This window comes from Pithys albifrons, chromosome 3, assembly GCF_047495875.1.
Source record: "Pithys albifrons albifrons isolate INPA30051 chromosome 3, PitAlb_v1, whole genome shotgun sequence".
Lineage (NCBI taxonomy): Eukaryota > Metazoa > Chordata > Aves > Passeriformes > Thamnophilidae > Pithys > Pithys albifrons.
The window spans coordinates 36981094-37009008 of NC_092460.1; the positions used below are offsets into that span (position 1 = coordinate 36981094).

At 38.9% G+C, this 27915-nt stretch overlaps 2 protein-coding genes across 11 annotated transcripts in view; one reads left to right on the plus strand and one right to left on the minus strand.

Annotated features, from left to right (window-relative positions):
• EPS8 (EGFR pathway substrate 8, signaling adaptor) overlaps positions 1-21399 on the plus strand; it is a 143552-nt gene extending 122153 nt beyond the window's left edge. For all 7 annotated transcript variants that reach the window (XM_071551386.1, XM_071551380.1, XM_071551385.1 and 4 more), the window contains 6 exons: positions 1301-1412; positions 2315-2458; positions 10117-10354; positions 14540-14720; positions 15225-15354; positions 20149-21399. In XM_071551386.1, the coding sequence (XP_071407487.1) occupies positions 1301-1412; positions 2315-2458; positions 10117-10354; positions 14540-14720; positions 15225-15354; positions 20149-20262 (919 nt within the window). In that variant the 3' untranslated portion in view covers positions 20263-21399. The remainder of the gene's footprint in view (positions 1-1300; positions 1413-2314; positions 2459-10116; positions 10355-14539; positions 14721-15224; positions 15355-20148) is intronic.
• Positions 21400-24837: 3438 nt separating this feature from the next.
• The window catches only part of PTPRO (protein tyrosine phosphatase receptor type O), a 163116-nt gene continuing 160038 nt past the window's right edge, over positions 24838-27915 (minus strand). For all 4 annotated transcript variants that reach the window (XM_071551391.1, XM_071551389.1, XM_071551390.1 and 1 more), the window contains one exon: positions 24838-27651. The gene's annotated coding sequence lies outside the window, so the exon portion shown is untranslated. The remainder of the gene's footprint in view (positions 27652-27915) is intronic.

A 27915-nucleotide genomic window follows, 5' to 3' on the forward strand; every position in this document is an offset into this window, starting at 1 on the left:
GATAAGTTCCATTCAGGTACTGAAATGATTTTGGAAAGGCAGCTTAAAAGTAAAACCACTGTCAGAGCTGAGATAGTAAGAAAGGAGTTCAAAATTGTAAGAATTTTAGGTGGATGGCAGAAAAAATTGGATTACTCACACATTGTTCAGCCTCATAACAACTGTTCTGCAAGTTGGGATTCATCCCCTGCTTTTCACTCTCCTTAAACACCTTTACTGTTTTGTCTTTCTTTCAAAATAATCTTTCAATCTAAATATGACTCTTCCTTGGTTCTGCTCTTCAAATCAACTGAGACAGTTCTCCACAGCCATGCAATAGCCAGGTAACTGCTGGATTGCTTAGGCACACCTGGGGGACCCACAGCAACCCTCTGCACTTGTATCCCTGTTCTGCGATGTGTGCAGCATTTCAGGCATTGATTACTGCATGTTTTCATTGGCTGTTCGGACATATTTATTTGGTTGGTTTACTGTCTGGTATGGGTTTATGTTGTTGAGTGTCATTTGCAATAAGTGAATAATGTTACTGGGGTACTTTTTGGATCTCTTGTGAATGGACTGGGGACCTCTCAACTTGAGGAGGTGCTACATCAAAATAAACCTGCTAGGTTCTTAACCAAAGGCATTTTGAACAGATCTTTCCTCATGGAAACAGAAAGACACAGAGCTAAATGGTGGTATGCCTCGTTCTGCCATTAACCCTGTTTCTAACTGCCAAGAAATTCTTTCATATTTTTAATTGATGAAGTAACCTGAGATTGTTAGAGTTGAAGGTATCTTATGGTCAGTTAAGAAAACTGATCTACAGGAGGTGAGTGTTTTTTAGCGTTTAAGTCCACTAGTGTTGATGGTAAGATTCGAAGCAATTTATGATGAACACTAGAAATACAATTTCATACAAAGCACAAGCTATCAATTATATAGTAAATGTAGTCATTTGTTTATATGGCAAATGATCGTTTAACCTTCTATGGGAAAACAAACTAAATATAGTGTACATGTTTATTTTAAAACAATGGCACCTACTAATCATACATTGTGCAAGCAGTGAGCTGATACAGACCTCAAGAACTGGTAACCTTTGTAGTTTAACCACCTCTTTCTTTAGTTTTATTTATTTTTGATTTCTTTTTTTGGCACTTAAGTCAGTGTATTACAAATAGGTAGTTCTACAGGAGCATCATGTTATGGCTAAGAGGAAGGGGGTTTTTAAATGTTTTGCTGCTTGTTGGAAGAGGGCATTTGTGTTTTTATTTGCTTGAATGTCTCACTGAACAATAGTCTGATCTTTGCTTTGCAGAAACTATGAAGCGCACAATAAAGCACAGAGCAAGAAATATGCCAAATGCAAGTATGAATTTATGGCAAGAAACAACAGTGAGCTTTCTGTCATGAAAGAGGAGATTGTAGAGGTAATTTTGTTTGCAAAGAGAACACAAAAATTTCTGGTACTACTCAAAGCTGAGAGTACCTTTCCTGTGGACAGTGTGGCTGTCCACAATGTTTGCTTCAACATGCTTGATTTATCTCCCTCAATATGGAAAATTCAGTTAATTTGGTTTTGCCTCATTTTTGCAGACTTAAGAAGGGTGCTGTAGGGATCCATGCTAGAAATATATTTGTCTGGTTTTTTCCATCTTCTCTGGTGTTGCTGTTAAACAATTAATAGCATTTAAATAACTGGTTCTAGCAAACACTATCTGTGTACACACACTGGGTATAGTGCCAGACTGTCCTTTCCTGGAGGAGCTGATACCTTGAAAGCAAGATAGCTTTGGAAGGAAAGGAGCAACAAAGAGAGAAAATGTTCTGTAGGAGATTGTACAGCAGGTAGTCAGATTCCTGGCTGTTCCTGGCCATCCTGCTTCAGTTCCCTGTTTATTCAGAAGTGCTGTCTCTCCAAATTTGTACTTTGCCAGAACAATGCCCTTTTACTTGGGTTATTGGTAATTACTTATTCCCTTTGTCAACAGCATATAGATTGTAGAGATGCCAGCCTCTCTTTGCAAGTACTTGGTTTTAATTCCCCTGTCTGATCCAGCACATCTGAGTTTACAAAGCTCCATTACACACTTCTCTTCCATATGCTTTCTTGAGAGCCCTGTTTTGAAAAGTGCAGTTCAACCAAGTAGAATTAATGATGATGATAATCAAGGAAGCTACAGTGATTTCTTAGGGACATATCTCTGTAAGATCTGTTGGCAGTCACAGAACGCAGCAAAGTTATGCCTTTCTCTTGAAATTATGCACATCCGGAGTGCTGGCAGGAGGAAAGTCAGAAAAAATATGTAATTAATTTACCAATTTATTTCAGATTCTGGATGACAGAAAGCAGTGGTGGAAGGTTCAGAACAAGAGTGGCAGCACAGGCTTTGTGCCAAACAACATTTTGGACCCTCTGAGGAATCAAGAAGGTGGTCAGGGGTGGCCAGAGCCTGTGTATACCCGCACCATCCAGGTACTGTCTCCTGTTGGGAGCAAAATTTTCCTTTGAAGTGTGAATGTGTGCATGTGGAGGAGGAGGAGATTCACAAGGCTAAGATAGTTGCATGTTCCACTGATACATCAAAAATCATTTACATTTCCTGTACAGGCTGAGTGTGATTTCTGTATTTCATATAGTCCAACTTGAGAATAAAGGTGATAAAGACATAGCAAAATGTTTTACTTTAAGTTTGGGGTTTTGCTGTTTATATGCTTAAAGGTGGTAACCTGAATCCTAATGGATGCGTATGTATTTATTTTAATTGCAAATATCCTTTGTGGATTGATAGCTGTTGATGCCAAAGAAGGAGTTTGAATTATTTAAGGTAGGGTCATCTTTGTTTTTCCTAGGAGAGTGAACTCGAGCTATTCTTATTTTCTGTCTTTATATGTCTCTATCTCAGTCTTGAATTTATTGAATTATTGTAATTTTGTAGTCATACAAAAGAGACATATTTGCTTTTGAATTCACAGAGCAGGTATTTTTCAATTACTATGTCTGTGCATCAATAGCACTCTGTTATCCTGTCCTAATTCTGGTTTTCTTTCTTTCATGTAGTGGTGTGGAATTAAGATTTTTGATGTTGTTGTTTCTTTTATGTGTTCTACAGAATTAGAGAGTAAAATACTTAAAAAAAATCTTACATCAGTGCAATTGTCCACTCAAGTAAGGATATACAGGATGAAGTTTTAATATGTATTTTTAGACAAAATTTAAAGGCTATTAAAATAGGAGGCTATATTTTCTAAGACTTGTTTCTTTCCTTTTATTTCTAATGATCTTGAAAGTTTAGGCAAACAAGTTTGGATTAAGCAGAAATTCCAGGCCTCCCTGTCAATCAGACTTTTTAAGTCCAAATGCAAAACAAATTTCTGTTGAAACTTGACGTTTAATTTAATCTAAAATTCATTCCTAGTGCCTACACATTCCAACTATGACTGAAAACCAAGAAATGCCATAATGTTTTGCACAATAATGTAGTAGACCTGTCTTGAGCTTCATGGACTTGGATCAGACTGTTTCAGAGCTTTCCTATCCATAATTGTTTGCCTGTGATGTATTGGCTCATTCTGAATTATGGTTTTGCCTGTCTGCAAAATGAAGCATGCATCTGGAGTGCTTTTCAAATCCTTATCTAAAGATCTGACTTGGCTTTTTTTAATTCATGTGCATGTCCTTTTATGTGTTTGGAATTTGCTAACAAGTCCTGAGCAAACCAAGTACAGTTCTGAGTAGAGGTTCTTACACTGTTCTTTGTAATGCACTGCAGGCTTTGCAGTTTTCTGTTTGAAATAATGACAGGACATGGCATATAATAATCATTTCCACAAAACATTTTCCATGGATGTATGAAAATTAAGAGTCAGAGAACTACCATAAGTTTGCTTATTTGTCTGCTGGCAGGTTATTCCCTACAGCTTGATCATATTCAAATGTGAGCTTGAAATACTGTGAAATTATTTAAGAATAGGATGAATTGCACAGGAGAAATGGAGTCTTTACCAAGACATGTCAGTAATGTTGTTCTTAACTTCAGGGTGTTTATAATAACTTTAGCACTCCTGTGCATGCTCATTTGTCTGTTTTCCTGTGATAGATGCATGGTTCATTTGGGATCTGTTTGCATAATTGTATTTATTTTCATAACAGTGCTATGAGACATTGCTGCTGTTTCAGAAAGAAATGAGGCATTGAAGGGATGACTGCCTTGCCCAAGGTCAGACAGGAGAACTTGTGGGTAGAGCAGGAAATTTAAGCGGTTCTTGTCAGTGCCTTTGCCAGACCCTGAATATGAGCAGGCTGAGCACCTGGTCTGTGCAGCTTTTGCTATTCTCCTAAGTTGTCTTTGGTTTTCAAAAGGCTGCTTTCAAAGTAGTCTGTCCGCTGCACTAAGCCACAGATGAGAGTTGTGTCCAAGGTTAGTATCTTCATTTACAGACTAATGGCCTTCAATGCACTGTTCACCAAAGGATGTTTCCAGATTACTAGGAAGGATTAAGGATTCCATTGAAAGAGATAATTTTTTTCATTTGACTGTGCTACTGACAGACACCCTTTCTCTGAGAGATGGATGCCTCATTATCACACTTATTCGCAGAGCTGCAAAGTTTATTTTACTCTCTGTTCCCTTTCCTAGTGACATCTGAGCTCACACATTAGTTTAGGCCCTGATTTTTCACTCAATCCCTTTCAGGATCCAGGTCTCAGATTGTTGCTTGAAAGCACTAAGGTGATACTTGCAGGAACACTGCCAGCAAAATAGTAGATATTTCATTGTTGTAACATTGTCTGTCTTCTGGTCAGCTGAATTAGTTTCAGGAAACAGTATTTTTGCTTCTTTGGTACCTTTGTACTTTTAGGAGAGGGTTTTGCTGAATTCTTCTATTTTCTACTAATGTTAATTTTTGTTTATAAGAGTTTTCTGTGCTGTTGGTCATTTAATCTGTCTTTTTATTGTGAACCAGCAGTGGTATTTCACCATTTCATTATGTGTGAACATAAACAGTTTCCCAAGCACTGTGATTTCTTAATTTCTACAAGTACTGCTGGTGAACCTGTAATTCATCATAGTATTTCCTATTTACTGTGCATTTTATTAATTTTTTTAATGCTCTTGAAAACAAAATTTGAAGAACTTCTTGGTGGGCATGTTAATTACTCTCCTGACACCTTTTGCTAGGTGAGACAGTTATATTATCAGTGATGTGTATGAAATCCTTAGGCCCAGAGAGTAAATGTTAAGTCAAATGCAGTCCTGTAGTCTTATTTTAAAAAAACATGACAGTCCACAGTGAGCAGGTACATAAGAAGGAGATCTAAGGTGGGTAAACACCAAGACATGTCTCAATCTCATTTAGGACAAGTGTCCTTTGCCTTTCTTGGTGATCTGCCATCAAAACCTTCTGCTCAAGTCTGTCTGTTTATCATCTCACTGAAAACACCGCTGTGGGACGTTATTTTGCCTCAAGCACAGTGTTTGTGCTCTAAGTTAGTGTCATAGTATCATACTCTTCTTTTGCCAACTGGTATCCTTCCTGCAGATCATGAAGTGTTTGATAATGAAGAGATGCAGAAGCCAGGTGTTCATTTTGCAGTAGCCAATGAGTGAGATGTCATAATTCTTGACCAAGAGCCAGTGTCTTTTTTTACCTCATTTCATATCAAATTCTCTTTAAAGCTGCCATCAGACCAAGACTTTTTGAGGGCTTTTAAAAAAAATGAAGAGTTGTTTCCTGTCCAGTTCAAAATTGTTCCAATCCCAAATTACAGGATGCCACATTACACGAAAATATACTCAGTAGTTATATGTTGATAAAAGATAGGACTTGAAAGTACCCTGTTTGTTCTTCCTTTCCTTCTTCCTTTCCTTCTTCCTTTCCTTCTTCCTTTCCTTCTTCCTTTCCTTCTTCCTTTCCTTCTTCCTTTCCTTCTTCCTTTCCTTCTTCCTTTCCTTCTTCCTTTCCTTCTTCCTTTCCTTCTTCCTTTCCTTCTTCCTTTCCTTCTTCGTTTCTGTTACAGGTTTAGGTAGGTAGGCAGACCTAAATTTAGGCTTTAGATTTCAGATTAGGCCCTCCCCTCCCCTCCCTTCCCCTCCCCTCCCTCTACTTGGAAAGAGACTAAAACAGGCAGTTTTGTGTCTGCGTTAATGAGAGCATTTCCCAGCACTAGCACTAGTTATGGCTTTTTCCAATGCCCCTTTAATATTGTGCATTTATCATAGTTTGAATATGCATATTTACTTTAATGCTAAAATGCATTTGAAAATACGTTGTTCTGAGTCTTTCATAGTCATGGAGATTTAGGGTTGATAGCATTAGCACTTTTACTAAAACCTATCTTACTTTCATTAAAAATAGATTGAATTGTATTGAATCCCGGGGTTTTTTTACAAGATGCAGCCTGTAGTATGTTGAAAACAGCTTTGGAACTTTATTTTTTTCCTGTAAAAACAAAGATTTTCTGGCAAGAAATAAGAAAACTAAATGTAGTTCCAGCAAGTTTTTCAGGTATATCCAGATTCTTAATCAGTGTGTGCAGGTATCATCACCATTCCAAGTAATCTAAAGAATTTGTTCCAATTCACATGAGTTGAAGATTACAAGTTTATTCTTAAAAGAAATAAAAATATGAGGAAGAAGGAAAAATAAAATGCAGAACTGTTCATTGCTCTTATTGCTGTGATGAAACGAGTGAGTAGCTAGTCAGCAAATTGTCCAGGGAGGTGATTCTACCCCTCTAGTCTGCACCAGTGAGTCCCTCTAGCCTGCTGCAGACCCCACCTGCAGAACTGCCTGCAGCTCTGGGCTCCTCAGCACAGCAAGGACATGGACCTGTTGGAGAGAGTTAGAGGAGGCCCCTAAGATGATGAGAGGGCTGAAGAACCTCTCCTAAGTGGAAAAGCTGAGAGAACTGGGATTGTTCAGCCTGGAGAAGAGAAGGCTCTGGGGAGATCTTCTGATGGCCTGTCAGTACCTAAAGGGAGCCTACAAGAGAACTGGAGAGGGACTTTTACAAGGACATGTAGTGATAAAACAGGGGATAATGACATTAATATTAAAGAGGTTTAGATTGTATGTTAGGAAGAAATTCCTTACTGTGAGAGTGATGAGGCACTGAAACAGATGGCCCAGAGAAGGTGTAGTTGCCCCATCCCTGGAAGTGTTACAGGCCAGCTTGGGTGGGGCTTTGAGCACTGTGATCTAGTGGGAGGTGTCCTTGTCCATGGCAATGGGGTTGGAACTGGATGGAACATCAAGTTCTCTCCCAGCCCCAAACCATTCTGTGATTACATGTCTGGCAGCAGTGACCTTTATCTCATTTTCTGAGCTGAAACAAATAAGGACCTTTTTAAATACTTGCTGTGACTTAACTCTTACTGTTCCGTTCTACAGTTGCAAGTGTTCTCTACGTTCACTTGATGATCTTCAATTCATTGTCAGCTTTTTCTTTGGGTTTAGCATTTTATTAAAACTCTTTCTAAGTTTCTTTCTGGGTAGATTCTTTGAAAAGAAGTGATTGCTTATATGCATGTTTTGCAGCCAGCACTCTGTTTATTGTTCAAAAGAATATGAGAATAACTCACTATGTGAGCTAGAAGAGTAATAATTAACACTGATGTTCCTTTGTTTTAAATTGCTAACGTGCATGAAATTTCAGGAGTGATGTGTGAGGCAGTTACTTTTTACCTTTCTGACAATACTATTTGATGTGATTTACTCCGTTTTCCTCACAGCAATTACTGGGAGAGCTTTCAGAGGTAACTGAATTACTCTTCTGATATTGAATCTCAAAACTTACTCTTTTGTACTATGTAGTCACTAAATTCCATAGTGCATGCTTGGTTCTTTTTGTAGCAATGAAGTGGTGGGATGAATGTGTGGATGTCCTCAAAAGATCTGGAGTTAAAAAAAGGAGTATAAAAAAAGAAATGTTAAATGTGATTCAAATATTCAATTGGCTTTTGGGCACTGTTCAACAAAATCCAAAGTGAATGTCACTGTGACTTCGTCTGTAAATTCAGAATTTGAGTGATGCTTAGAGATTAATTTTTGTGTTCACTCCAGCAAGTTGTTTTGATGAGCCTTATGATTGCAGTACAACATGTCTTTGAAACTACTGCCGTAGCATCTGTTGAGAGCTACATGTAGTTTTTATCTATCACTTTTTCTGGATTATGATTGTGGTGATGTGCAGTTGATGCCTTGCTTTGTAATGAATCCTCTCTATCATAAAAAAGTCCTTTTTCTTTGTATGTTTTTTTTAAGAAGGTCAAGGCACACATGAAGGTACATTGTGGGGATAACAGTCTAATAATTGAAATCTGTGAACAAGATTAAAAAATGGGAATATCATTAGAACATTTTTAGTATCTGTGAAATTTTTAAATTCATTAAGAAGATTTTGGATATAGCATGGTACATCTATATATCATAAATTATGGTTTATTTGCTACATACCTAGTAGGGCACTCTCTTTTCACCAAAGAGCAAATTTCATAAATATATTTATTCTGCCTGTTCTCTTTTGTACTGTGCCTTTCACTTTTCTTCTCATTTGACATTCTAAAAAGTATTTATAGTCTTAACATTGAGAGAATAGAATACAGAAAAGTCAGTTGTGATTATTTTCTTTTATCTCCCCACAATGCACTGCACAAGGTAGACACAAAACAGTTGAGAGAGGAATGCCTTTGAACATCTAAATGCTAAGATAAAATAAGCGAACAATAATGTTTGTTTCAGTAACTGATTATTACAATTTAAGTGAAAAATTATGTAAGGGGAATAAAAAACTGATTTCTTGGGCTTAATTTACTGGCCATAGAATCCGATGGGATAAGTCTTCTGCTGGTGTAACGTGATTGAGCTGCAGTGGTCCCAATTTACATTCTGTACAAAATGCCTTGTCCATCAGCTCGCCTTAACCGAGTTGGGGATTCCTGTAGAAGGGCAGTTGCTGACATTTAATGAAACTTTGATTGTTGTTAGGGCAGTGATCTGCTGCTCAGATTCTAACATATGGCTCCTACAAATATTTCCCGTATTGATCTGCTGTATACCCTCTGCCTCCAAGGAAATAGGGAAAGTTATTTCAGGAAGGAGCAATGAATCTGGGGAATGTACTCATCTATCTTCATACTAAAGTAAACAGACTTCTCATAACTAAGAAATGAGACATCCTTATTGGGTAAACAAACTTTAATACTGAACTTTCAAGCTGTATTAGTCCAAAATTGCAGAGAGGGAACACTGTTAAACAGTGAGATATGGAGTTTGAACTGTTTGAAAGAAAAGGGTAGCATAGGTTGCTTATGGACTTGTCTGTCATTGGGATTGCTTTGAGAAAATACATGCACCTTCCTGTAACTGGTGCCATTCTAAAGGCAAAGAAGAAGAAATTCCTTTCCAAAGTTATTCTTGAGACACCTGCTAGTTAGTTATTAGCAGCAAGATAACTTGCATGTTGTTAGAACTTTGCATGAAGGGATGGGAAAAGAAACAACAGCCCTATTCCAAGAATTGTGGAATTCCGGGATTGGTTGGTTTGTTTTTTTTTTTAATTGGATCATTGCATTGCGGTGATATGCAGTGATCACACTGATAGCTGAAAAGGTACAGCAGAATCAATAGGAGGAGAAACCCCTTAAATACTCTCTGCAGTTCAAGAAACAATGTGTTATCCTACCCCTAGTGACATTTGTAAGTTAAAACCTTAGCTGTGCTTAGATGTGGCCACTTGTGTTCATTTTTCACTGTCTTTTTATGTAACATCTCTAAAATACATATTTTGACAGTGGTCAGTAGTTCAGCAATTTTAATGCTATTAAAAAGCATCAGGTAAGAGAAGTTTGGGATTAAAAGCAATTTAATTTAGAGAATTCATCTGTTTGAAAGGAGAAAACATGATTCAGATGATTCCATTGCTGTGAGCTTTGTGTTCCACAGAGAAGGAAGTTGATGGCAAGCATTGATGCCAGATCAAGTTTTGGCAGTTTTTGGAACTATATCTGACAATTGAGATGCCTTTGTGTAATAAATGACAGCAGTTGGTGCAAAGCTTTCAAGCAGAAACCTGAGTTTGTCTGCAGTCCAAATTTTGTTGTTGAACTGATTTTCTCTGCATCTTTCCAGAAACAAAAGACGGACTATGTAGCAAAACAACCTGATCCAGTTCCTGCTACTCCTTCGCCACCTCCCACACCTGCTCCTGTCCCGGTGGCTGTCCCTCTCCCTCCCAATGCACCAGCTCCTATTCCAGTTCCCGTGCCCAAAGCACCGGCAGCCGTCAGCCGCCAAAGCAGCACCTCCAGCGACAGCGGTGGGAGCGTTGCACGAGACACCCAGAGGCAGAAACAAATTCCTGTGGATCGTAAGTTTGCCTAAGAAACAATAGAAAAAATATTTCTCCCATTCCTGTGTGTTTTGCTTAATCCTAAAATTCCTTAAAATTGTGTTTCAGATAAAATGATTATGAAAAATTTAGTTTTAACCCTGTGTTTAAAATACAGATTTTCTGTGTTTTTTTGTTCTGACCCTCCATAGTCATATTGGTAAGTAGGGGCAAAACACTGACACTTGTCACAGTCCTAAATTGTCTCCTTTTATGAATGTCAGGGATATCCAGTCAGTGGTTTTCAACACTAGAAATGCCCATGCTGATATTCTGGCTATGGACATTTTCCACCTAAACTCACGGTCACATTGCAACTAAATTGCTCTTAAAATTAGTAACACTGTTTTTACACTTGAGTTCATGAACATGCATATTTCTAGATCACTTGCACCATTCTGAAACATGTATCCAAGGCTTGCAAGAGGACTTAACAGATCTGGCTGATGCATATTGCAATAGTGTTGTTGGAGACTCATGATCAGGTCCCCCTGACTTGGTCAAAGCAGCAGCAACTAGCAGGCCATGGAGCAGATTTTCATGGCCTTGTCTTATGAGGCAGCTCTTTAGCTGAAAAAATTTGGTAATGTGCATCCAACAGTCTGAGGCTTTCATGAAAAGTTCTGATTAAAGCCAGTGCTGAGGCTGCTACTCTGTGCTGACTGAAAAGCAGGTTATATAGTCAGTAATTTCTGTCCTAATTGCACTGCAAGCAATGTGATTGCTTGGCTTAGAAATAACTGAAACATGTAGGCAAGCATTTGCTGTAGCTTTTAAAGTAATAGCTGTTAAAATAATGAGCTTTTTGTAGTTCAGGAGTCAACAACTTTTCCCATCCTCAGCCTCCCTGCCTCATCAGAAAATCCTACTCCCACCTAAGGTTAGACACTGGCATTGAGTGTAATCCTTTCTGCTGAAGGGCTTCTTTTTCTCCTGTCCTCAGTGGATGGGAATTGTGTTTCTGTAGATAATAATCACAGTCAGTCAGTGGAGCCTGTGTTGGCATTGCCTGGTGGAGGGCAAGCTCTAGCCTAAGCTCTGAACTCAGGAAAGCTCTGGGACCTTTTTAAGAGATTCACCTAAAGGATAGTCTGGCTGGAAATGATAAATGACAAACAGCCTGGCAGGAGAAATAGGCTTCACTGCTGCTTCTGAAAGAAACAATAGGGCCAGCTTCTGCCATGGAACTATTTTGGGCAGTTTGTTACTTAAATAAAATCAGAAATCCAAGCAGTTACAAAATGTGGAAAATGAGAGTGAATCTGACACACACGCTTGCACAAAAATGATAGTTTTATTTCCATATAAGTACTTTGCATGCCATAGCATATCTGTGTCCTTGAATCCATGATGGCCTTCTCTATCCATCTATGGAAAATGAGAAGACCATCTGTCTCAGTTTAAAAGAAACCAAGATGTCTATCAAGTGAAGTGAGGAATCCTTCTGTACTAGAAAGGGGGCCTCTTCTCAAAAACCACCACAACCTTTGAAATGAAGAGACTTTAACCAGAAAATGTAGAGAAAAAGGATAACAGTCAGGGGCTGTGGTGACTCACTCATGGCCTCTGGCGAGGCAAAGATGGGTAGGGAGAGGTGTCGATCCCAAAGCTCATGTGGGAACAGCGGCCACAGAGATGGGCTGAAACCTTTCCCGCAGACTGTGCAGGAACCCTCTCACCATCTTCTGTCCAAAAACATTGAGGGTTAGCAACTCCTCTGCAGATGACGCCTGTAGCAGATCCAGTCAGTGGTGATCATTCTCTCGGAAGAACAGCACAGGGCGCCCAGAGTTGAGGGGTGAGTCAGGACTCCCCTCCTAGTGCTTCCACCAGCCCAGCAAGCAGCAGCTGGCACCCAAGCAGATGGAGGAGCAAAAAAGTGTGGTGAGCACCAGGAAACCTCTCTCTCTCCCCACCTCCCTCAAACCTGTCCCCAGCCATCATGTTGGAATTCAAAGCTATAGGCTATTCCTTTGTTTAAGCTTTAGACAGTTAGCTGGCTCTGGGAGCAGGTAGTGAGGGGCTGGGCTTCGACAAGCCATCTGGTTCTGGCTTCCAACTCCCAAACCACTGTGTTGGTAAGGGACAAAAAAAATTTCCATGAAAGATTTTTGAAACTATAACACAATCCTGGCTTCAGGTGCAGGATGTGAGGTGGGAAGGGTTGCTGTAGACTAAGTGGTTACAAGAAATCTCTTGCCCTCTCAGCCCCGCTGAGGCCCTGGATCACACACAAGAGCTTCTGTATCCTCCCAGAGTTGTCACTCAAGCCCAGTTAATGGCTTCAGGTACCTCAAAGCCCTTGTAGGATAGGGACCTCTCCAAAGGTGATGGGCAAACCCTGCCTATGCACCTGCTGCCCAAGTACCCACCTGACTCCTGCAGAGAACAATGCAGAACCTGCTCCACACCCAGGGTATCTTGTTTATTTCTGATAACGTGTCTAACAACAGTAAGAATCTGTTATCTAACAGCTAAATATTTGTCTTTTGATATAGTCATGTCTAGATTAAGTGTAAGTCTTTCAAAATCTGTGTAAATAGAAAGAAGACAGCAATGTTCTCCCTCTCTTCCTACTTGGGAAAATAACAGGTGCATGCTTTGGTTACATTGCCTAAAGGCTTTACTCATATAACCTATTTCAGATTTTCAGTATCACTGAGCGTATGCCTCTTGGGCTCCTGATTCACACTCTGGGGAGGGGGAAGCCTTACACAATAGGGCCCGAATGCCTTAAATATTATACTAGAGGGATTTTGTCATCTTTCAGCCTGGGGCTGTTCGGTAAAATAAAAAATGGCTAAATCAAAGTTTTTTCTTTTTTTTGTTTTGGCTGTGATGATTAAAAAAAAATAATCCTAGAGGCCTGTGTAAATCTTGTTTTTATTTGTGTAACTGCCTAGAGATGTTGATCCCTGGAGAGGTTTTGAGAGAATAATCTTACATTTTTTTCATATTGAAGTTGTGTTGTTTTCTTCTGTTCCTATCAGTATAATGGGAAAAAAGGAATAGCTTTTGCCATGTGAGTACATCAGCAAAGGTGCTATTGTTACTGTTTGTGTATAAAAGTGAGAAGGTTGAATAAAGATCACTAAAAATATCTTGGCAATAAAATCCTGAGGATTTTTGAGATAATTTGTGTTGCTTGTCAAAGGATTTTTATAGTTGTTCCAGAATTTCAGCACAGAGAGTTTAACTTTGCTAAATCAGTACCTTCTGTGAGCTCAAGTTATTTACATCCTTCTGGAGTCACCTATTTTAGTGAAGTTATCTGTAGAAATTTCTATATACATTTTAAACAGTTTTCAGGGTTATTATAATTGATTTTGTTGAAATGGCTGGAAAAGCATTTCAGTTTGTTGCCTGCTAATGACCAGGAACTGATATAAATGATTCAGACAGATGGGTTGTGGGGGATAGGGAATTCATACAGTTTTGTTTAAAATAAATAAACAAACAAACTCTTGCCCATGACAGCAACTGCTTTTTTTTTATTATTATTTTTTAATGTAAAATGTGGCAATGTTTCAGCTAACAAGTCACTCCAGGCTTGGAGTGAATTCAAATTTTTTAAAATCCCTTCAAAAATGTGACTATTGTAGTAGCTCACTAAATGTGATATGTGTCAGCAGCTGTGAAATATTTTTCCCTACATCAATTTGCATTAAAAACTTGAACTTTCAATTAAAAAAATGTTAATGGAAAGTGCTACCTTTCCGCAGTGTAAACAATGTTATAACCTTCTTGTGGTAGTTTTGTCCTCATCTTTTTTTGTTTTAATTTTTAAAACATGACAATTGTAGTTGAAGAAAGGCAGACTATGACTACTGAATAACCCTCTCTGCCCATTTTCTTCTGCAGCTTGGGTGCTGTCAGACTGATCTACACCTCTGTATGACATCCAGCTAATCTCTCCTTTCTAGGGTCTTGGTTGAATTCATTTTGGGTTTTTATTTTTCACCTTTGTTTTGTTTTGCAAAGAGAGGATTGAGAATACTGAAATATCCGGGGGGAGGTGGGGGGGGTGGGGAGGAGGAGAACAATAATTCAATCAAATCTGATGAATGAATCTTTAAAGGTAAAAGATTTAAAGTGGAGTGTAAGAAGTGACCTGGCTTTGATAAAGCATCCTTGAGAATAACTCCTGTGGACCTCTCTCTCTAGGCAGGAAATCACAGATGGAGGAAGTGCAGGATGAACTTGTGCACCGGCTCACTATCGGCCGGAGTGCTGCCCAGAGGAAGTTCCATGTGCCACGACCCAACATCCCGGTAGTTAACATTACTTATGACTCCTCGCCTGAGGATGTGAAAGCGTGGTTGCAGTCCAAAGGATTCAACCCTGTGTAAGTTTGAGGGCAAATGTAGGAAAACTTCTTTAAACTCTTCTCTTTGGCAGTAAGTAGGATGAGGTCTGACCACTTTTTAAAATTAGGCAGCCTTCAGGAAGTCAAGAGATGTCAGTCTCCCTCTGGGAAAAAAAAACTGTGGGTTTTTTTGTGATATATATAGGTATATAGATATATAGATACACACACACACACACACACACACACACACACACACACACAAATGTATATGTGTGTGTGTATATGTACCTAATATATATCTATATACAAATAAAAGTACATTCAATGTGGTTATAAATCTACAGAAGTATAGATACATATTAGCCTCCACCAAAAGGTGGTACTTAGGTACTCAATTGACTTCAAGAGTCCTGTTGCATAAATGTTTTCCTTAATTTAGTATCACTACCTGAGGTAATGTGGGATGAAGACAACCTACTTCTCTCCCTTGGCTGGTGTATTTTTACTTATTCCTTGTTTGTTCTCTTGGTGTGACCCCAGGACTGTCAACAGCCTTGGTGTGCTGACAGGTGCTCAGCTCTTCTCCCTCAATAAAGAGGAACTGAGGACTGTTTGCCCAGAAGGGTCAAGAGTCTACAGCCAAATTACGGTACAGAAGTCTGCCTTGGAGGTATGGATAACCCTTCTTACTGACCTAATCTGGGTCACCAGTTTTGAATCTGTAGAAGTAAGTAACTAATTCTGTGAAGCAGATGGTTTTTCCTCAGTTCTCATCAGATTGATAAGCATTACTTGTATGAGTTATTTGGTATTAATTCATTGAAAGAGGGGTCCAAAAAGCATTAGAAATAGTACTGAAGTTTAAGATATTTTGTACTGTAACCAGACTGCAAAAAGACAAAACAAGCCAAAAAGGACTTTGGGGGAAACAATGGGAGAGGGTAAAATGCCCCTTTTTTTCCTTTGCTTGATACTTAGAATCATAGAATCAGTTGGGTTGGAAGAGACCTCTGAAATCATCAAGTCCAACCTTTAATCCAACCCCACTTTGACTGTTAGATCATGGCACTAAGTGCCATGTCCAGTCTCACCTTAAAAACTTCCAGGGTCGGAGAATCCACCACCTCCTTGGGCAGGCCATTCCTATGCCTGAGCACTCTCTCTGTAAAGAACTTCTTCCTGATATCCAACCTAAACCTCCTCTGGCAGAGCTTAAGCCCAGGTACTCCTGGTACTTTTGGTGGTGGTGTGTTAGTTTTGCTTTTTCTTTGTAGGGGAGATTTGATTTATTAGGCATGAGAAAGTGGTAGAATGAGGTTACTGTTGAATCTCAAGGCCTTTCAGGCACTTGCATTGGAGGGTTTCTAAGTGTAGCCAATACTTCGAACATTGTGCTAGCAGTGAGCAAAGGATAAAATATTGTATCTCTTTTGCTCTGCAGAAGTTTGCTTTAATTACAGCAGAATTGTTTCTGAAATACCTTAAAAGCTTGTATGTGCAGCTGTGCTGGAGAGAATGCTTGCCAATTTTAAAACAGCAGAATTAGAGACGCACCTACTTCTCTTTTTTAAATTTGATGTGGCATATGGAGAAATGGACTTGATAATGTCTAGAGGTGAGATAAACCCGAATGAGAAGCTATACTCTCCACATCCTGTTTAAAAGAAAATCTTGGCATTTAAAATGGTTTTCTATCCTCTCATGAAGCCGAGTCTGTGTTGCTAAAATGATTTTAAGCATTAACTGCCAGGCACATTTTTAAAGACAGATTTAAGATTATGCATATTTTATAATTTACCTGATCAGTGTGGATCAGAGAGCACCACTTTTCAACACTGTTAAAATTGCTTTATTCCTTTTTTCAAGTCCTATTTTCCTTTTAGAGGAAGGGAGAAATATTTCACTTTTATTCTTAGGAATATAAGTCACTACAATCCAGAGCAATCCATCATTTCCTAGAGAAAATACATGCATGTTCTTCAACTTTTTTGAATGTCAACAATAATTTCATTTTTGTAAGGCTGCTGTGGACTGAGATGGAAATGCCTTTGTAGTGGAAGTTGGTTTGAAAAGCAGAGATGCATTGGATTGGAGGGATCTGTCCTTTTTTCCCTTTGTGCTGTTATTCTGCTTTCCTCAGTTAGATCTTGCTCTCCAGGAAACTGAAAAGTCCAAACTTGTCTAATAGATGCTCTACAAGTGTTAATAAACAGGTACTGACAGTTTACCAAGGTCATTCAATTTTGTTAGTGAAAAGGTAATTGAAATACTTATTTCTGTCTTGACCTTTGAGTTTTAAGTGATGAATTTCAGAATTTATGCAATTCCTGCTGGCTTTAGCCTGTTTGTTTAATGTTATCTTCAAAGCAAGCTGCATCTTCCTTTCTCTCCCTGTAATATTTCAAATCACAGGGGTTAGGAAGACTGTTCTTGTTTATGATAGGCTATAGGAATGAGTACCATAATGAAAATATCTACATGTCACCTATCAAAGATGAGCTTACATGTTCCTCACAAGGCTGTGTCCTTACTGCTGAAATTGGAAACACTTCTAATAACAGAAGCATTTAAGCACACACATACTTGTACCAGTGTCAGGCCTATTCTACAATTTGACTGCTTTTTAAATGCAGTTACTGCATTATGGGGTTTGACCACCATAATGGTCCTACATGATTAATCAGTGATAAATTTTCATGAAGGTCTCTGGCATCCTTTGTGTAGCATTTGTGGTGTCATATTGCAGTAAGTGCCCTGGGTATTAAATATAAATAGCAATAAGAGCCAGAGACTGAGCAAACCCACACACTCTCTAGCACTACAGAACCCCATACCTTGCCTTTTTTTGTAATTTCTACTTGGGATCTTCCACAGGTGTTTCTGGTTTCAAACCATTTCCGCAAACAGGGAAAAGCCTAACTCTCAGATTTAGAGCTGCATCCTAAATACAAACAACCAGATCTTCACAGTTTATTTTCAGGGTTCTTCTGCCTTAGGCAGAAGAATTTAGTATTTTATAATTGTAATTCCAGTTCTTGGAATTTAATGATTTTACCCGTACAAGGAACAAACTTTATTTTCTTGATAACTCTATTCAGCCCTGAATCACACCATAGTTTAAAGCATCCAAGGAACTCCTGTTGGAGTTGTGTGGCCCCCTGTATGAACATGACCAAGTAACAGACTGCAAGTGCAGGGAAGGTGTTTGGGGTTTAAGAGCTTTCTGGGCCCGGCCAAGCAAAAGTGAAAGATAACTCTGTATGAGACTGGTGTGTCAAGACAGCAGAGAGGTGTCATAGCCAGGGCCAGACAACTCTCCTCTGTCAGAAGAAATGGTGGTGGCCAGCAGTGGTGTCCCAGGAGGAGGTGGGATGCACCATGCTCTGTGTACTGATCGTAGTATCCCTCTTGGGAGCTCTTTCTGGGGCTGCTCCAGAGAGCTGAAGTTGACCTTATATGACAAGCACAGGACATTACAGCAGCTTCCCTGGCTATATTTACTTTTACTTTACATGGTTTTTCTTTTTTGTTGCAAGGTGAAAATGTTAATAGCTTCCATGATTATGGGGTTTTTACGTGTCCATTTCCTTAACTACTGTTGAGCATTTCAGGCTTTGGTGTTGAAAAGCGCAGACACACAATGTCCTGAAACAGCACTTCTCTCATCTCCAGAAGGGAACACTTGAGTTCCACATTCTAAATCTCTTTCTGCTCCATCAATGGGAACAACAGGCACACATTGCTTTAAAAATGGAAATGGTTTCTGTCTAATACATGTATCGGATTGTCTGGAAGATCAGCTTATTCTCTTTGACACCTTGGTGAAAGTAATGACTCAGGCACAATCCCAGAAGAAGGAGTGACTGATGGAGTTTATTGATACTTGATGATCTGGTTAGAGACTAAGCTGGGTAAATCACTATGACCAAGGTCTAGCAGTCTGTTCCAGAAGCTGTATTCCTAAGAACGGCCCTAGGCTGCTTAGCTGCGCAGTACCTCACCTGGGGTACAGGATGTGCCTGTTGTGCTGTGCCACAGGTGTATTGCGGTTGCTTTAATCAAGCAGCATTTCAAGCTTATCAGTCATGTTATCACTGATGTTATCAGGAAGGCAAACTGTTTCAGCTTGGGCTGCTCTGTTATTTTCAGAAAAATATTTCTATGTGCCCTCTGATAAAGCATGTTGTTGGGTATCTGTTGATGTTTTCTATGCATGACTTCAGTAGTGGGCAATTGCTGCACCTGCACTGTATCTGAAACCAAAAAGGCAAGGACAAGAATTAAGACAAATAAAACTGCTTTCTCACCTTCAAAGAATCACTTACAAGCCCCCTGCTTTGCCCTTCCACTCTGGGAGAAGAGAGCAATGGTAATTTAAATAGAAGGAGCATTGTAGCCTCCCTCTCTGTGGACACCTAACCTGTCTGGCCAGGTAATGGCACCAGATAATGCGTTGTAATGGATATTATGGGATAAATCTAAATTAAAATGTATGTAATAAGATACATTTTCAGTGTTCAGAATCAGTTGAAGGATTTTCCCCTCAGCAGTCCTCAAATTTCTTTCGCATATTTCAAAAACAGTTTCTGCTTCTTTATTCAAACACTATTTTGGAAGCTTTGAAGGTCATGTCATGGTCAAATAATACAGTAGCAGATACGGCTCTTGCTTTATAATATCTTGGTTTTATTCAAAGTCATGCACACTTAGGGAAGTTCTGCTCTAGTGGATTGGATATGTGTCCTAGCCCTGCTAATAACTTCATTTATGTTGTCAAAGCAATCTGCAGCTGGTTCAGCAGACCTGTTTTTCACCCTTTATTTCAATAAAGCCTTGTCCTTAAAGTACTTCACTGTTGCTAATATTGTAATGTGATTCAGTTCCTAGTATTGTGCTCTAAATTTGAAACCTGTGTCTCTGAGTCACAAATTTCAATTCCCAGTACTGTGCTCTGAGTTTGAAACCTGTGAGCAGCAAATGCATGATGGTGTATCAGGTAATGGGAGTGACTGAGACTGAATCCTTACTCAGGCTGTGGCTGTGCAATCCCGTGTGTGTGCGTGAGCTTTGTGTTTACATAAACCTCAAACCATCAGGGATTTATTTTCAGTCTTTTAGTTTCTAAATATTGCTGCCCTGGTTTTTAAGTATTCAAAAGTGGAATCCTAACAAACTTGCTGAGCTTTAACCCTGCTTTTGCTGAAGCCATATTTCACTCCATAAATATGCAATACTTCCAAGGTCTTGTGTGAGGATTAAAGATACTCAACAGTGCTGAAAGGTGAGCTCACACTTTTAATCTGCAGAGTTTTTTCTGCTCTGTATTTAAGAGTAGTGTAAATACTTTCCTATTGGAACTGCAAGGTGAGTTTAATTTGTTCAAAAACCTGTCTTAATAAAATGTCAGAGGAACTTCATCACCTGCAAAAACCACAAGTAAACTCTTTTTCTTTTTTGTTTACAGGCCAACAGTGGTAGTTCAGAACTGCAAGAAATTATGAGAAGACGGCAAGAAAAAATCAGTGCAGCTGCCACAGATTCAGGTGTGGAGTCCTTTGATGAAGGAAGCAGCCACTAAATGTGTTTCCTCTTTTCTTTAACTCCATTGCCCATAGCATCATACTGATCCAGCTTTGCTTTAGGAAGCAGTGAAGGGGAATGTCTTACAATATTGTAAACTTAAGTAGGCAACATAGAGAAAATTTTCAATAGTCTCCACAGAAGGACCTGCTGCTGCCTTCTCATCGTGAAAAATAAACAGATGAGAAATTCAGTGGAGCTTCCTGCCAGGTGAAAATATTGGTACATGATTCATTTACACCCAAAGATGAGCCCTGGATTTATGGGAATTAACATGACAGATAAATTGGAGCATGTCGTTGTGATTCTTCTGAAGGAAGCTGAGCCAGCAATAAAAAAGCATTTGAACCCTTCAGTAACAGTAAGATTCTGAATCCCATCTCTTGCTGTAGTGTGCAATTAAGTCTTTTTGGCTCAGTCTTTGTCATGTATTTGGCTGCAGGACGTTTACTTGAGTTGTTGATGCCAGCAATTGGAGAGGAAATGTTTAGAGAATGAACAGCAGCCCAACATAGACTGAATCTTTCTTGCATCACTCCCAAGATGTTTTATTACTAATGATGCTCTTTCTAGCAAAATAGTACTCTGTACATCGATTTTATCACTACTTCACCTGTGATGAACTATAATATTGCACAAGAAGTAATAACTAGAATAGAGTAACATAGCTCAAAGAGGTGAGATCTGCTGTAGCTGGCCATGCAACAACTCACAGTACATTTTTTTTAATATACTTGCATTTTTTGTCTATAACTTAACCCATCAAAAGAACAGTGTATAATCTAGACTTCTCTGTGTGTTGATCCCAGATATCAGTTTTTCCTCATGTAAAAAGCTATTATTCCTTTATAAATGTAATCTTTTGAAAAAGTGAATTCCTGAAGGCAAACAGGGGGGGAAAGAAAGAAGGAAACATCCTTTCCAGAAAATGTTATTTTTGAAGATGAAATGATTTTTGTCACAAAATGTTCTGTTATGTCACATGGTCACGTGATTTTATATATAATATATGTATTATATATAATATCACTTAATTTAGACAAATTTAATCATCTAGTTCGATTGAGTTTCATAGTGCCTTTTTCACATGAATCAGCTTAAAGTCTGCAATAAACAGTATTTCTTGTCTGTTAAATTGTTGTATCTTTGTGGCTACAAAGTACTGAAATAAGAAAGTAATCCTGATTTTGGCCATTAGTTTATTTTTCCTCTGCATACAGGGGAAATAAATCCTATTAATTTCTCACAAAAGAAAAATTAAAATCTTAATAAAGGTGTTTAGTGCCATTTATTATAAGTGCCCAGACAAGTACTACTTCTGTGTGTTGGTTATGTGTCTGCGTATGTTTTTACATTGAATATATGTTACTTATGCCTATCTGCATAAGCATGGTCTTATTCAGAAATCGATCAATAAGTGATGAATTCTAAACTGAAGATTCCAGCACTAGTTAGCAATCACTGAAAATGGATTCTTGTCTTATCCAGTCAAAGAAGCAAGGATTCTTGATTGCTTTCTTCTTCTGGGAAACACTTGAACCAGCAGATCTGCATTATGGCTACATCCATTCAATGTACATTCAGAACTTTAGAGGGGAAGATTGTCTATCTCACTCACTGCCTGTCATTAAATGCCAAGCCCAGACCTCCTAATGCTATATTCTCCATCTCACAATTCCCTCTTCCCCACCCTCTCCAGTCAGATGTGAAGCTGCTCTCACTTGTAAGTACAGGAGTAGGAAACTTGTTAAAAGGTCTTTGAAATTCCTGTTTAAAAATTAGTCACTGTTTTTTCTCATGGAAATTATCCAATTCCATTAAAAGCATTGTGGTGGTAACCTGCACCTCTATTCCCCTGCTAGTTACCAAAATAGGAAGCCAATATTTATCTTCTCGGCAAGCTTATTCTAGCATTCAGCATATAGTTTGCTTTTGCCCAGAAAGCAGCATCAGCTCTGAGACTTTTCTGAGTTTGTGGAGTTTGGCATGCCAGGGTCTCAGAGGAAGGACCCATGTTTCATCTCTGAGGGAAAAGAGGTGGCTTCATAGTTGGGTTTTTATTGAAGCTGGATTTCTCTGTGGTTGTTGTTTAGAAAGAGCCAGACAAGTTTTAATGTGGTCAGTGTGCTCAAAGGCATCTTTGGAGATACTCGGGGCAGTGGGGTGGGGGTGGGGTGGGGGGGAGGAAACCTCTTCCATATAATGAAGGGATAAACAGAATAACCTGGGATCTGTTTGTTTCTGTCTTTTTTCATAGTTTCTAAATCAGCTATAAGGACTTAACAATCCAGTACAACTTGAGTTGTATTTTACCCTTTAACTTTGCTGAACTATCTTTATGATTTCTTTGTTACAGTCTGTAACAGTCTGGGGCCAAGGCAGATTATTACACTTTTTGCTGACATTTCCTTGGTGGTTTAAAGCACTGCAGGGAGATTCACCCTTATGCTGTGCAGTTTTTAAATTTTCAGTTAATTGGGAGTTATAAGAAATCAAAAGGAGATCTCATTTGAGGTTCCTCCAGTGAAAATGTTTCCTTCAAAATATTCAGTGGTTTAACTGAAAACAGTAGTAAAATGCAGTGTTTCATTCAAAATGTTTTCTTTAGGATTTGAGCAGTGAAGCTTATTTTTTAATACTAATTTTTTAATACTTTCATGTGATACATGAAAGATGTCTGAGAAGGAAACAACTGTTTTTTAAATGGCAAAAAAAATGCCTTATTAGATGTTTGATAAAGTAGGGACTACTTTGCTATTTTGCTATGAACAGTCTGCCTTTATAACTGTGTGGAGGGAGAGAGTTCTAGCAGTGTATATTCCCTCAGCAGTTTTATGCTTTCAGAGCACAAACTTTTTAACGTCAGCAAGGCACTTCTTCCCACTCCTTTAGGCTGCTTGTTCCTTTGGGATGACGTGAGGGGAGTAAACCACTGTGGAACCTCACATTTAATTCAGAAAGAACACTTCTAACCAGTACTGATTTATGGAGCAGTTTACTTACCATCTAGCAATCCAAATGTTAAACAGTGCTTTATTCAGAGAGATTGTGATCTAAAAGTGAGATTTTATACATATTTGTATTGCTCCAAATATTTTGCTGTATAAATATTGGTAGGTTTGGAGGTGTCTGGGAGATGAGTACAGACTTCCATGATTGATGCATGCAGAAATCAATGGTTTATGAGGCAGGACATACCCAAAATGATATGATATTTGAAATGTGCAGAGCTCCCAGTGACTTCGAGTGTATTCATCAGTGTTTGTGAATCTCTAAAAGCATCTCTTTTAAGTGCTTTGCTGACAGTAACATCAGTATTTCAATAATTTAAGGGAACAAGCAAAAATAACTGTAAGATGTGAATTAAGGCTTTCTAATTTGGAAACCTGTAAATCACAGAATTTTTACTTTGTTTCTATTGTGAAGGCGTTTTGAGTTTTCAGCTTTTTAGGTCATATATAGAAGCAAGGTATAGCTTGAATACCATGCCCTTGTCCAAGCATGTATCTCCACTCAGTTTCCTGGACTGTGTCTCATGCATAAGGGAATCATGATTATGAATAGCCAAACTACTGCTTTATAGGAGCCCAGGGTTTTTATTATATTTTCCCTCAACTGTGAAGTCTGTGTAGTGTCTAAAACAGCCCTGTATAAGGACTGAGTCTGATATAGCAAGACTACTTGAGGGAATACTTCCATGCTCAGCTTTTGCATACTTCCCAACAGCATTATGTATGGAAGTGTATTGGGTTCTGTATTTCAATATTTCACAAACATGTTGAATTTCTACTGTGTCTATGTTAATTTTCTGCTAGTAAGTGCCTATTTAACTGTCTTTGGCTCTCCTGTATCTTCTTTCAGTTTCTCTGCGTTGCTTAGTTTGCAACTCTGGCCTTCAACTACTCCCTCAGCCTTCAGACCAAAATGAGTAACAAGATACTAGTCTGTGCTTGTACTCTTTGATAATTTTTTTAGTTTAAAAGAGGAGATGAAAAAAATAGGGATCCTTTCAAGATGTTTCCCAGCCACTGCAGCAGAAAAGCTCAACCCAGCCTGATCCTATGCACATCAAAAGCACTAACATCATTATCCTCTCACAAGAAGGGGCTGAAAGTAACAGCTCTTGCTGTGTTAGTGAAACTACAGTTTTCACACAAGCCCTTTAAAAAGTTAGAAGTGGGAGGGGTCTGACACTGCGGTTAATGAATAGAGGGAGGAAAGGGCCATTTTGATTATTTGGCAGGGGAAATTTTCTTCTTTTGATGGAGGAAAAAACCCAGTAAAATGAAGTAAGGCATAAGTAAGGCTTCCCAACCTGTTCTTAATCCTTGTGTAAGGTTTGAAGGAAAGAGTTCTGAAGACCCAAGGATGTCAGGGCTCACTGCACAGGACATGTTAAAACATTTCCACACATGGCCCTAAATACTTGCACTTCTAAATGCTGTTCTTAGGTTTACTTGTTTGTTCCTTGCATGGCAGCACACACAGTATGAGGCAACAAGAAGAAAACCTGGTCTGGTTTCAAATAATGGTCACTCCCTTTGCAGAGCTGCTTTTACAGCCATCTGAGTCAGTAGATGCTATAAGAGCAGCAGATCAATACAGAGCATCAACAGTGTCAGCACAGCTATGGATGTGAAACCCTTAATTCCAAAAACCTATTCCAAAACTGAAGCTTCAGGTAGCTTTACAGCTGCAATGACTTGAGAGTTTTATTTTGACAGATGCTGGAAACAATATTAACATGCAGCATGAGTCCAAAACATTCTTTAGACTTCTTTTGACAAGGTAAAACCAAAAATATGACATGTCAATTCAGGCTAAAAGGCTCTGCATGAGTCTTCTGAACCACAGTGTCTTCCAGACTTGTTTGTTGCTTTACTGACATTCTTGAACACTGGGAGTTACGGTTTCCACTGTCATCCCAACATGCCTACTTATGCAGTTTTGCATACTTTGTGTGGTAGGAAAAGGTATGTTTCTGAAGGAGTTTTTGTTGTAATTGGTTTTGTGATTAAGTAGCTGTTAAAGGCAAAATATACACTTATTACTGTGCAAATGAACTATTTTTTACATGCATTCAAAAACTGTCTAGTAAATTCAGGCTATTCAGGCAGTGCTGTTTGCAACAATGTGATTTTGGCATCTTTGCAGCAATCTTGTACAGCCAGCTCACACTGTTATATTTTGTGGGCACATGAATGATTTAGAAGTAACGTGCTTACTCTGGTCTGTGATACAGAATAAATGTAGACTCAATGGGCAATGGCCAGCAGGAGTGAGGAGGTTTTTTTTCCCCCCTGCAAGTTCTCTAGAGGGATGCGAACATATTTTCTGATTAAATATGTAATGAAACTCTGAAATACATTTTTTAAAAAAGCGTGGAGGCAAGGTCTAAATGGTCAAATGCTCATTTATAATTCTGTCTTCTGTTCACATTAAGCCAGACAAATCTTTGCTATTCCTACTGCAATGGTTGGCCCTCCAGCTGTGGCATGCCAGTGAAATGAGAGAGAAGTGTGTATCGTTGAAGCCTTTCTTGTTAACAACCTACTTTCTGAAGATGGTACATCCCTCTCTATGCATCACACATGGAGAAACAGCATCTCTGGTTTAGGACTGGGATTAAGTATTAGATTAGATGCATGGAAACAGAAGGAGGGAAAATGAATATCATACCCATTTAGTAATGAGAGCTAGAGTCATGTTTCTTTAGTACCTTTCACAAGGACCTGTTTTATTTGTGGTTTATGTTATGCAGATTTGCATATTTATGTATGGGATAGTTTGAAAGAAGTTTTGCATGGTAACCAATACAATGTCGATGCAGATATTAAAGAAGTATACACCTGTTAGTGGAATAACTTTGGAAGAAAAAAAGAGGAGTATCAGCTGAAGGAGATTACTAGGCTCCTGGAAGTAGCTGAGCTACTGAACTACTCTCTGGTACTCTGCCAGGTGGCAGCAGACCCTGGAATGAATGACATAAAAAGCATATGGATGTATGTTTGCTGTTTTGCTGACAGTGACTTCTTCACAGGTAAGCAATCCAGTGTGTTTACTTTCAGTTCAAGTTTGTTTTGTTTACAATGAGTACCATTGCTGCTGACTTCCAATGAGGTGGCACAAAGCAACAGGTTACAGAAATGCCATCAACATCCATTCTGACAGCATCCATGTCACAATACACAATGATGTACTGGAATTATACAAAGACAAAAAAAAAAAAAGAAAAAGAATATATATAGCTAATTATTCTGACTAGAACTGAAACTGACAGCCACAAAGAAAAGAGCCCCCCACCCTGACCCCAAAGCCCCTGCAGGAATCCATACTGACGCTTTGGCAGCCTTGTAGCAATAAAGCAATAGCCCAAAAGTCCTTCACATGCCAAAACCTTGTTTTCATAACATCATAAATACCTGGTTCAGAAAGCACTTTTTTCTCTTTCTGCTCCACCCCTTCAACCTGAGCCAGCTTCATGTTTTTACACTGGGTTAATAATTCTCAAAAATAATAAACAAATGAGAGGTATAGGCACCATAGACTGCTCAATGAGTTAAATGCTGTAGTAGATATGCTAAGATATCCCAGCTTCAAACTCACTTGCTCTGTGATTAGATTGATCTAAAACAAGAGCCTGATCAATGGCATTACTGAAAAGGCTGGCAAAAAGAGCAATCCCTCTGCTTAATTAGCAGCATAGTCAAGAACCAAAGCCACCTCATCTCTGTGTTGGCTGCCGGCTTCATGGTTTGGATTTCTGCTCGTCAGTCCATTCCTCAGGTCTTGTGCTCCCCCCAAGCCCCACGTCCATTAGTGCTATAAGGAAACAGTCAAATTCATGTACCCAGCAACACCCCCCGCCCTCCCATCCCCTTTTCACAATCTCCAGATTTCTTCATGTATGTTCATGCCTTGCTATTCACTAATGAGGTATTATTAGATACTAACAATGCCTGTTCTCCTAGGGACATTAGCACTGACCAGTGACATGTGAAGAAAGCTCTTCAGTCAACCATTAAAAAAATATTGCACTTACTTTAACCTTAAGCCCAAGCTGCACAGCAAAAAATTTTAAAAAATCAAAGAAATTAACCCCCAATGCTCTGGAACAATCTCGTATGCACAATAGTGTCTTTTCCTTCATGTTGTTCAGTTGAATTTGGTCCAGTATTTAAAAAAAAGTCCAGAAATTAAACAGTTCAAAAGACACCGCAGGCTTGTTAAGGCTTTGTCTCCCCAGTGCTTCAGAAAGGTAAAAGTTTTTTTCATTGCTCGTGTACTGCAAAGCAGCAATCTCTTATGGCACAACACCTGGCCGCTCAAACCATCAACACAAAAAAAATCAGAAGCAAGGGAAGATGGGTGTGCTTCATGGTCTCACCTAGAACCAAACAAACAGAATGCTTTAGAAATAAGAAAAGGAAATAAATACAGTTCTTGGCATTTGTTTTTACTGACCCTACATACAGGCTGAGGTGGCAGCCCACCTGTACAAGGCAGCTGGGTTCTGGGACTCAGATTAGACAAGTAAACTGCCTAAACATTAGAGAAAGTGAGGCAAACTGGGGCTCGTTTACAGGCAGGGGAATGATGGTCACAGAGGTTAATAACAGCACATAATAGACACACAGTGGACAGAGCTGGT